Below are 11,889 nucleotides of genomic sequence, written 5' to 3'. Positions count from 1 at the left end.
GTCTTTGTTGATTTGATTTATTTAACTTCAATGGCACAATAGGGACATTTAGTTAAAGACACAATTAGAAAGTGTTAATTTTGAATTGGCAGTGAAAAATCTTGAAGGGAGGCTGGAAGCTCCAAAAATGTCGCTGCAGTCAATGTTTACTCTCTTTGGGCCTATTTTCCTGTTGCTCATCATTCCTGTTCAACAAGTCAACAACGGGCTGTGAATGCCCTTCCACAGCTTCTTTATCTGCTGTGGGGAGCGCTGGTGAATGAGAAACAGATCTTTATGAACACACAGATTCTCGCGATCCTGCTCCTTGATGTCGAATGTCTGAAAGCGCTCGTTTGCCTCTGGAGAAACCCCCAAAGCTTTAAAGCACATCCCAGCGTAGACGTCGTCGATGGGGAAAAAAGGGATGATGCGTGAAACTGAATGTAGGGGTTTCATCAATGCTCCAGAGATAAGAAACCGCCTCCGCCAGCGTAAGCAGGGTATGGGCCAGCCCATAGAAGCTCAGAGGAATGTAAGTATTTGCTTCTGGGGTCCCTGAGGGGATTTGCTGTGCTTATAACATGTCCAACATACAACTGAGAGGCCTTGGGACGGCTCCAGTGACTGCATGTAGCCGATTAACCTTGGCGTGTTGACGAATACATCGTCATCCCCCGCTGAAGACGAAGGAGGCATTAGTACAGTATTTCAGTGTCCATTGGAAAAGCAGGTTCAATTTGAGCGTCAGGTTCAAGAGGGGATTCATGGAAGTCCCACTGCACAACGTCCCCAAAGTGCCTTGCTTCAAACGACAGCAGTTGGCTGAGGTCAGGGTCATCCAGAGGGGAGCTGCCCAGCAGAAACACAGTGCGCACCCTCGGTCCACCCTTGAGCTTCCCCTCTCGCCCCCAGGTCTCCCCGCACCGCCTGCCTCTGCTCAAAGTTTCCAAGATTCGATTTAATAGCAAAAAAGCAGGAAGGTCTGGTTGCCCTCACCAGAGGGGCACTTGTTGGGTTGATTGAGAAGGACAGGGGGTGGTCCTGCAGTTCATGGCCTGCAAGAAGTCCTGGAATAAGACGGGGGTAGGAGGTGAAGTCATGCACATTGGTTTGCAGAAGCTCTTGATTTGTCTCCCTGCAGCGAGACCAATCGAGGTCATGGCTGATGAGGGTTTCTCGCTTGTCCAGATTCCTGAGGGCTGACCACAGCAGGCGGTTCCAGTACGCTGCGTTCTGAGGGACGCTTTTTCTGAAGTCTTTACAGACAGATACATTATAGGCATTTGGTTGAGGTGTGTTGGAGTGTTGTGTTTTCACATCCCTTTCATTGACATGGAGGCCGGGATGCGTGAGGAGTTCCTCTGGTGCAGCCCTGCGACTGTAGGTCGTCTCCAGGTTTAGGGTTGAGTAGAAAAAGATCAGAAATAAAGAGACGAGGAGGACCATAGCACTGAAGGTTTTAATGCGTCTCATTGACGTGAGTAAACAAAGCTTAATGGTGTTTTGTTCCTAGAATTGGATCATCTTTCAAGGGAGATGTTTTCTGGGCTTGGGGTGTTATTGTGTTCAGGTTACACAGCAGGCGCCACCTGCCAACAGAACACACCAGACAACAACATAATGTTAATGTACACGTCAAACATTACAGCCTCAGTAGAAATTAACAATTAACTTCATAGTATGGTATTAAATGACATTACTTCTGGATGTTCCAATTGGTAAACATCACACTTAAAGGTGGGGTAGTCATTTTTTCAAACCAGCTCGAGTGCGCTAGAATTTGAAAAAACACAAACCGGAAAAAAATCTGCCACTTCCTTACAGAGCCCCTCCTCCAACACACACAACACGCGCACATGACCAATGAGCGCACGAGATAAGTTTGTGCACAGATGGAAGGCTGGCAGGCAGGTAGGCCATCCAGTTACTTTAGCCGGCCCGGCTCATATGATTGGTCGTGCTTTATTAAACAGCGCTACGGCTTCCACAGAGGACAATCTTTTTATGTATTTATTGTCAACGCATTTAATATATTCATTGCTATCGGGATGTTAAGAGCATTCCATGGAATATAACAAAAGTGTTCCTGAAATAAATGACATACCCCACCTTTAAAGATCTGATATAATGAATAAATCACTGTTGGCAAATTATAAAAATTGTTAAGAGAATGACTTACCTCCATTTTAAATGCTGAGAAAATAATTAAAAAAATCTCCATAATCAAGTAACAAGCCTAAAAAGATTGATCCAATTATTTGGGATTGCATTGGTTGCAAGACTGCCTTAACTGTGCAATAACTGGCATTTCTACTGTACATTTAATTTGATATTTAAACTATTTCCAGAATTAATTATTGACAATGTTATACTAATTGTATATTCCCAGATTGTAGTACAATGTACATATTTTTGCATTACTATTTCCGATAAGTCTATATTTATACGCAGAGGTGGGAGAAGTACTCAGATCTTGTAATTAAGTAGAAGTACCAGAGTGTAGGAATACTCTGTTACAAGTAAAAGTATTAGCATCAAAATGAACTTAAAGTACAACAAATAAATGTACTATATTCATTCTTAAATGAAGTAATTGTAAAGCAACACACCATTTTCCCCAGGGTATCAATTAGTAATTCATTATTATTATTATTATTTAAGTGAGCTGATGTGAGAGGATAAATAAAGCTTCGAACACTTTTTCAATAAAATGACATGCCTTCGCTACCGATGTGTGCAGTTTGTTTAAAGGTCTGGCAGAAAGGGAGCCCGAACACTTGAGTATTTCCATATGCTACTTTGTACTTCTACTCCACTACAATTCAGAGGCAACGCGTTTACTGTTTCACCATTACATTTATTTAATACCTTTAGTTACTTTGCAGATTTGGATTATTGATGTGAAATCAACACTTAGATCAGACTTTAGTTACACCTTGAGTAAATCCACAAGCTACCCTGAGGTATACAAAGTAACTAAAACTAGCTGCACCTTTACCAGCTTTGATATAAATAATTATATTCAAAACATGATATATATATTATTCTGAAATGGGACAATCGGCATAATGAGTATACTTTTGGTACTGTAAGTATATTTCGTGCTAATACTTTTACTTGAGTAACACTTTGATTGCAGGACTTTGACTTGTACCAGAGTATTCCAGTTCTCCCACCTGAACACACCTGTGTCCCCAGAGTCTAATTAGGAGCAGACCAGCCTTGAACAAACAACACCTCGGTTAAATCCTTAGTGGGCTTCTTTCTTTAAACAGCATCACAGTAAATTATAAAACTGACCTGTAATTTAAGACATAAAATGCATAAGGATAACTTATTGAATCGTTTTAACCGCTTTGTTTGAGGCGTCCAATCCAATCAATGGAAAAAGCACAAAGTGACAAAGGTTTGATAAATAGGGGAGACCTTTGAACTGCAGATAAAACAGCAAGTGATTTTTCAACATTGTTTGTAAAATACTTACTTAATCCAAGATGAAAGGCCACCGAGCAGAAGCTGAGTCTGAAGCGGCAGAAGAACAAATATTATCCAGGAGCCGTGAGGTCCTACCGACAGGTACAGACAAACATCATTTAGCTTCCCGCCGCATCTTTTCACTAAAGGAGCTTACACGTGCGTTGACGCTTGGCGGTGGGCGTGTCCGAAGCGTGGGGAACTGGCCAGCGATGCACGCGCATGCAGGTGCAGCTCTCTACCAGACTGTGGGAAAAGCTCTGTTCATAGGTCAGGTGATCACTTCACGGTCCACAGCATGCATTAGGAGGCCACGCCCAGTGCGTCTGAGACAGGTTTATTCAACGTTTGACAGGAAACACGATGTACAAATGATTTAAGACCAATTGTCTCTTGACAAAATCACCAGGAGGGTACATGAGCACAGTGTTCAGATCAGTAAAGCTCCTGTTTCTTTAATGTATTGCATCTCGTGCAGGCTTTTTCCCCCAGCCAGGTTAGTTATGACAGAAAAAAAAATAATAAACACAAATCAGACAATCACAGAAAATAGAAAAAAAAGACAAATAACTCCTATACAATGGAAAAGGCCTGTTATTTTTTCTCATCCTAACCAAACCATGCAAATGTGATGAGCTTTGTTTTTCAGATAAAAGCACTTTACATGGAAATGAAAAAAAACAATCAGCAAATTAATGGATAAAGCTTCCAAAGCATGATTTTTGTTGTCGTCCTGAGTACTTTGCGATATAAGGCAAAGTGGGTATTTGCCGTGGCTCAACCTCAGAAACTCTTGGCCTCTCTGCTCGGAGAGGAGCTCTGCAGCTGAGATTTAGTGCTGTTTAATTAGAGGTGCCCTGATATGACCTATACTCGAGCACTCAAAAATACTAAAAACCAATGTGTGTACTTCTTGGCTTTTTGGTCAACTAAGTTTATTCCAAAGCATTTTCTGGAAAATATCATTTGTAGATCAAAGTTAATAAATTGGTATCCTCTCATCCATTTCATAACAAAAGAAACAAAAAGAAAACCTTTATTATATAAGTGTGCTGGTATGAGTTTTTAGCATTGCAGCCCATTATGATTATTTAAACTAATATTAGGCCAATACCAAAACAACAACGGTATACAAGCAACATAAAGTGTGCATAGCGCACACCGGGAAAATAGTCTTCATAGCTATGAAGAGCATCGTTTTTAAAGCATTGACTTGAGCGGTAAAAGGCAAGAACAAATACTGCAGATCTGTCGGAAAGAGCACAGAATCTGCGAGGGGATATAAGGGTCTAGAGGTAAAACAATTAAGATTGCTGCTAGAATGGAAGTGAGAGGCTCAAGGCAAAAAGGAGGATGCAAGTCGGCTGCTGAAGGTTCGACGTCCCGAGCGGGGAGGGGAGTCAGCGGAGGTCGCTCTCATCGTCCTGTATGGTCTTCTTGATGCGCAGAAGCATGGTGGTGAGCCACTGGTCCAGCCGGGAAATGGTGTCGAATTCCTTCACCTGAGAACATGAGCAGGAAATATACTTATTTAATTATATCTTTTGCATCCCATGCATGCACTCTATCATATATTGTTATTGTTATACTGTCTAACAATATCATATACTATATTATACTTCTATTGAGTTGCTATACAAACAACACTAAGTATCATCTCTTAATCACAGTTGTCGATGTGCTGCAGCTTGAAGTCGGAGTGAGTCTATGCAGTAGCATAAGGGGTGTAAAACATGCCATGAAAATGTTACAGCCATGGTTACAGCCTTAATGAATTTTAGACTGATTAAATGTGTAACGTTTAGGAAGGAATTGCATTACCGCCACCTACTGGACTGATGTGGAGCAGTAGCTTGGCAGAAAAAACGAGATTCTCAAAGATTTTAGAGTTGCTCTTAAATTAAAATTGTGTTTGATTTAATTCTGAGTGACTTTATCTTTATTTCTCTTCCACGTGCATATTTCTGAATATTGTATAGATGCTTTCATATGTCCTTCAGGCCACAGTATTCTTGCAAAGTTTTGCGTATATAGTCCTTTATGATCGTTATAACACCTAACACTATTTGTATGTCAGTTAAATGTTGTTTTACTGATTTACTTAATCAGTGCGTCTACCTTGTTATTTCCTTTTAAATGAGCAGGAACCCAAAGGAATTAAATTCAATGCCTTCAAAGACATTGAGAGACTACTTGCACTCACCGAATCAGTATAGGCTTCCAGGTTCTGTTCTTCATAGGCATCTAGAAGTTTCTGGTTGGATAAAAACAATAATGAACATCAGGAAGGCTGCTTGAACACAGAAATACACACTGGGGGTAAAAGAAAGTGAGATGCTAAGAAACAGGCTACAATTCACTGTCTGCATTACACAATAGATGTATGACTCATGCGCCAAATAGCCTTTATTTCCCCAAAAACGTTTGCAGGGCAGGCTGGTGCTTTTGTTTTACCATGCTAGGGGCGTAAAACGTCTTTGAGGCAGATTTAGAATGAGGACCATTACAATCCAACTTTTGTTTTGGATATCTAATACCATAGAACTTAGTAAATCATCTTCTTCGTATAGTTGTAAGGTTTATCTCAGCTCTTAATCCCCCTTGCCTCTGTATATCTAGATGTTTTTGTTTGTGAGTTTTAAAGACTTAATAACATCAAAGCCTACCTTCAACAGTTTGCATTCTCTAGCGTCTGAGAAAGCCGGGAACATCTCTTCATACTTCTGCACGGCGAGCTGGGTGACAAAGAGCATCACTATTAAGCTTGTGTTACACCAGGTATTGATGTAAACAGGTTCTAGTGCTTCTGCTTACTTTTGCATTCAGCATGTCTACACAGAAGTGACAGAGCGCTGCCTTGAAGAAGTGATCTTTGGCACTGTATTTCAGGAGCGTACTGTCCATCGCGTGGGTTCCGACCTGAAATCACAACAGCACAACTCATGTTTGTTGTTGTCAATAAAAGCGAGTAAAATCATGTTAAGATAATGGTTCTGGTGCCGAGTGTTTTCTCACCTGTTCATAGATCTCGATGGCTTTCGGATACTGCTCCAGCTGAGCTGCGTACGTTGCTACTTTCAGAAGGCACTTGTTTGCGGAGCTGAAAAAGGGAAATGTATGTATTTAGGCCTAGTGTATTTGCGGACATCACAACTCAAAGACCACCATTTTACTGAACTTGTAATCGTAAAAGTTTATTTTATTTTTGTATACATTTATTCTACTATTTCAATATTAGTACAGACAATTTATGAATCTGACAAACAAACAAAATGTGTAGAAGCGGGAGGGCAGAAAGAATAGCTTATACAGAAAATAGCCCTCCCGTTATTCATCCAGTTGCAGGATAAAGAAAAAAGATAAGCCGCGTTCACACCGCAGTACTTTTCCCACTTTAGTTCCACGATAGTTCTGAAATGTCGCGTTCGCACCAAAAAAAGCTGTGACTAAAATTAGTTAATCAGAACCTTTTTACCCCTAAAGAGTTCTCATGAACCTTTGTGGGAAAAGTACTGCGGTGTGAAAGCGCCTATTCAATCCGTAATTAAATAAGCACACAAATAAACAAAATTCTATATATACACATACATATGTACACATATACATACACCCATTTACGTAGATGCACAATTCAAATGTAATGCTTTCATTAGGGGGAAATAACTTTAACCGTTACACCCTAAAATGAGCCAAGAGAAAACATCTGAAATAGTGCTGATCTGACACTTACCTGGTGGATTCTTCCCCCTTGTAATAATCTGCCGCCTGTTCGTAATGAGCAATGGCCTGGAATAGAAAATGGACATAAGAGAGAGACTATAAAAGAACAGCTATTAGTTGTTATGAAAATAAGAAGTAAGAATCTACCCAGGAATGAATACAATAAAGGTAATAAAGGTGAAGAGTAGGGGTGCAACAACTAATCGACTTAATCGATTAAAATCGATGACCAAATTAGTTGCCAACTAATTCAGTCGTCGATTCGTTGGTGACGTCATCACGTGTGTTTTACGCACCGTTAAGCTCCAACGTTATTGGTCTTTTTATCGGTACTGGAGACATTTAAAAAAGATATGTCATGTATTATTGCTACAAAAACATTATATTGCAGTCTTAGTGTCGCCAACTCGTTTCTAATATGTAACACACTGCGGAGATGGCGGAGAGAACGCGCTCGAGGTGTGGTTAAACTTTACCCGTCTCGATGCTCGTTGCCAAAAGTGCAATAAGAGTTTAGCATGTAAGGGCGGTAACACGAGCAATTTGTCTAAACATTTAGCAAAAGTGCACCACATCCAGACGGAGGAATGCACCGGGTTCCACTGTCTTTCTAGTAGCTCTGTAGCCCCATCCCTGAGTAACGTTTCCACGTCAGGTGTTATGTATGCTAGCAGCAACACACGGAGTTAACTCAATTACACAAACATGGGTTAATGATTAGAGGTAACTGAGTTATTTATTTTGTTAAAGTTTCAGCTATTCTGTTTACAGTTCTGTCATCATATTATTTAATACGATTTGTTAAAACATTGTTGTTTCTTTTGATGTGAAATATTATTTATTTAATTTAAATAAAAGCAATGTTAATTTTGTTCAAAATGTGTTTAGTTAATTTAATAATATATGTATTTTTGAATCAAGTATTCATCTTTATTGTCTTCATTGTTAGTTTCCACATGCCTAAAACAACCTCAAGCTAAATCTAAAAGTCGATGGCTAAATAAGAGCGTTTGAGAAATTGTGCAAGGCGTAATAGTCCGAATAGTCGATTAATCGTTTCATTAATCAATAGATTAATCGATTATCAAATTAGTCGTTTGTTGCAGCCCTAGTGAAGACTGATATCTGACCTTGTCTATGTCCACCATCTCAGTCTCATATATTTCAGCTATGGTGATGTGATGCTTGGCTGCGATGGTGAAGCGGCCCTAAAGCCCCGGATAAAAAAACACAACAAAGAAGAGATCGAAGGGTCATGTTAAGTAAATATTAGGAATGTTTAATTAATAAACAAAGAAGAGTTTGCACACTCACCATGTCAGTGTAAATCTCAATAGCTCTGTTTAGGCAGTTTATTGCCTCTGTTGAGAAAAATAATAATATTTAAAACACAATTATTTAGTGAATTTACATCAATAGAAAATTACTTTTTTATTAAATTAACAAAATGATTAGCCACCAGCTGTACGATATGCAAGGTTCAATGCTACAGTCAATTGCTTTCATCCTTCCACAATCCCATTTTCTCACAGTGGGAAGCGGCATGAATTTTGCTGTTGAAGCTCTTCGCCTTGAAGACCTTAATGACATCAGCTGACTTCATGGACATGGTCAACTGGAACTGGTACAGCAGCCTTTATGTGAGCTGAGCACTCATATACTCCTGAGGGTGGTGAGGATGAATATTGATTACCTTGAGGATCTGCTTTTTTGAAGGCGTTTCCAGCATCTATGAAGTTAGTCGCTGCGTCGTGTTTGCTCTGCATCTGGAGGTGGAGGTTAGCGGCTTGGGAGAACGCATTTCCTGCAGCTGAAAAGAAAATATTACATGTTGGTAGGATTGAGAGACTTGACAGACCTAAACACGGAGAGAAGCAATCAATACATTCTCATTCAATCTGAAATAATTATTCTTACCACACCAATTCTTGGCCATTTTGTACATGTTGGCTGCCCTCACGAACATGTCACAGGCCTCTTCCAGCTTGGAGGATCCCCCCCTGTGGGTCCACACATGTTCAGTTAGGCAACACTCACACTGAGTATGACTGGGTGACATTGACAATATCAAGTGCTGTAATAGTTTATTACTAGATATTGATAACAAAGATACTTATTAAACGTATAGTTTCGTTCCTTGATTATGATTGGCTAAGCCGTGTTCAAGATTGTTGTAAAAGCGTTATAAACAAACAGCTGTGACTTCATTATGAAAGTAAGTGTGTGATAACCACTCACTGTTAATTCAGTTAAAAATGGTCATAAGACGTTCAGAAAAGTCCTACTGAAAGTATTAAAATTAAACATAATGATGTTGTTATTTGTTTTCAAAAAGACGCTGTTGAAATTATTAATTCGGAGCAATTCTTTATCATTAAAAAAAAATTGTTATAAACATATTGGAATAAGAAAAAAATGTATGATCAATACCTTGATATCCATTGAAATCGAATTATGCATGTACAGAAATATCCATTTGATCATAACACACACACTTTACTAAACATTGTTTTTGATATTATTTGTATTATTATTTTAAGCTATATCTGCACTGTACCATACTATTTTATATTAAAATGTTATAATACTTTCTTACTATGTTATATTTCTAATATGTTGCTATATTGATACAGCAAATACAGACAGCAATAAGTATCATTATCAAATCACATTATATATTATTCTGTTTTACAATACTGACTTTTGATGTACCTGCACTCATTTCTGTCTGCAACACCTGCATTTCCCCTCTGGGGGGCTCATTCTTTTTTCTACCTGAATGCATGTAAGTTTCTGAGTAAACAGAGCCTCACTTTAATATTTTAAGCTGATTTGGATTGTTACATCCATCCTCTAATATGATAGTGGGTAAGGGTTTCATTTGTTTGAGATGCACTCACAACTCCGTCCCAATCTGTTATTGTAAACAAACTTGATGAACATGTGATCGGCACCTACAGACTGAGTGGCATTGCAATATGTTCCCTGTAGATGACGCTATAGCAGCAATATTACAATAATAATGAGTGTAAAATGTGAATTACTAAAATGCTAACCGGATTACTTTGATCAAAGCGCCTGATGTAGTACAAACGTGTCATTGTGTAACTAAGTGTCATCCACTGCTGTACACAGCTACATGTTAGCCTCACTTCTTCTTTGTTTAACAGTGATCTGAACGAAGATAAGGCTACATATTCAGCTTGACTGCAGCGTTAACACCACTTGAATCACATTGACACAACAGCTTATTTTGAGATAAAAACCAGCCCAAGTGTTGCAGTGGTGTTGATTTGTTTAAGTCCAGCCTTCTTCAGCCTTCTTCCGCTTAGCTGGCCTTTAGCTTTGACAGGTTAGCAGAAGCTAGCTGAAAAACTCACCCAAAGATCGCTCCGAAAAACGACTGCGAGGATTTCATCTTCTTCTCAGCCTCGGCCATCAAAGCCGTGGCTTCTTTTTCTTTCCCGCTATTGTCCATTTTTCGTGTCACTGCTCTGTGTGCTGAGGGAAGAGCGAGGAATTGCGAAAGTCAACAAACTTGCTATGAGAGCTAAGAGCAACGGGTTAGCCTCTGTCACGTCACCTGCCGCAAAGTAAACCCTGTCAGAGGACATGTGAGCTGCTGCGTTCAGGTGCTCTAAAAATAAATCTGGCTTCCATCTATCTCAGATTCACAGTCGTGGAAAAAGTACTGAGATATTCTTACATGAACTGAGAATAAATACTTAGTGAAAAAGTACGAGTATGGTGATAATGGCTAAGTGTGCAAAAAGTCCGTGCATAACGTCCCATTTCAGAATAATGTATAGCCTTTTATATTATTGCATTATCATAAGTAATGCATTGTTGTGTACGCAAATTGAAATTGGTAAAAAAAAAGGGCCTGGTTTCAAATACTTTATCTACTGCTAGGTAGCTTGTTGACATACATCATTATTTATTGTTGGAAATATTACATATTATTAATCTGAATCTGAAAAGCAACCTGTAAATATAGTTAGGAAATAACCATAGTGTAAAAATCTAAAATTTGCCTCTGAATATTGTTGATAAGAAATATACAACGGCGTAAAGTGGAAATATTTAGGTAAAGTAGGAAAGTGGAGTGTTAACATTGTATAAGTACTTACTTTCGACTACTGATAATATAGCATTGAATAAACAATATGAGCATGTGTTCATGTGTAGTTACCAGTTTAAGAAACAATTTTTTTAAAAGAGATTAATAATGTAGCTGGTTAAAATGGAGTTATTTTTAAATACTCAATATACTGCTGGGTAGCTAATGTATAATGAGATCATTCGATGATTTTTCTATTTTGTATTTAATATTAAAATCTGCAGTAACTAGTAAGGCTAACAAAAAAATGTATGGACTACTAAGTGAAATATTTGCCTCTGAGATGTGATGGGGTGGAGTTTGGAAGTATACAACTACAATTGTAATAGGCAACTTTATATTATCCAGTATAAACTCTGGATCGAGATGTTCTGATCATAGAAATGGTTTCTACCAGACAAAAGACAGTCTCTTAGTTTTAGATGATTTTAAGCATTAGCTTGACAGCATAGACTGTATAGCTTGACAGTCATTATGAGGAAAAGTCCCCAGATTTCCAACGTCCCAAAATGTGTCCAATTTGACAGGGATACACATACTCTTAAAAACTGTGCAAGCCTTTTGTCCAATGTACTGTATGTGGAAGTTTTATC

General features: G+C 38.8%; 2 protein-coding genes across 2 annotated transcripts; both read right to left on the bottom strand.

Moving 5' to 3' along the window:
- Nucleotide 1: 1 nt before the first annotated feature.
- On the bottom strand, nt 2-3,600 carry b3gnt2l (UDP-GlcNAc:betaGal beta-1,3-N-acetylglucosaminyltransferase 2, like). Its single transcript, XM_034223040.1, is given in 10 exon segments — nt 2-455; nt 458-593; nt 595-657; nt 659-739; nt 741-899; nt 901-951; nt 953-1,018; nt 1,020-1,064; nt 1,066-1,571; nt 3,467-3,600. Coding segments are annotated over 9 exon segments (1,257 nt in total). The 5' UTR covers nt 1,456-1,571; nt 3,467-3,600; the 3' UTR covers nt 2-189.
- Nucleotides 3,601-3,777: 177 nt separating this feature from the next.
- Nucleotides 3,778-10,834, bottom strand: napab (N-ethylmaleimide-sensitive factor attachment protein, alpha b). The gene is made up of 11 exons (XM_034223042.1): nt 10,557-10,834; nt 9,094-9,176; nt 8,870-8,986; nt 8,491-8,537; nt 8,307-8,384; nt 7,187-7,242; nt 6,472-6,556; nt 6,271-6,375; nt 6,123-6,191; nt 5,660-5,710; nt 3,778-4,958 (listed from the first exon to the last, which is right to left on the bottom strand). Exons 1-11 carry the CDS (start codon nt 10,652-10,654, stop codon nt 4,857-4,859), a joined length of 891 nt encoding a protein of 296 aa, XP_034078933.1. The 5' UTR covers nt 10,655-10,834; the 3' UTR covers nt 3,778-4,856.
- Between the last annotated feature and the right edge of the window lie 1,055 nt (nt 10,835-11,889).

Source organism: Gymnodraco acuticeps, unplaced genomic scaffold, assembly GCF_902827175.1.
Source record: "Gymnodraco acuticeps unplaced genomic scaffold, fGymAcu1.1, whole genome shotgun sequence".
In the NCBI taxonomy this organism is placed as follows: domain Eukaryota; kingdom Metazoa; phylum Chordata; class Actinopteri; order Perciformes; family Bathydraconidae; genus Gymnodraco; species Gymnodraco acuticeps.
The sequence above is the reverse complement of the archived record's forward strand: the minus strand, read 5'-3'. Positions and strand labels throughout refer to the sequence as shown.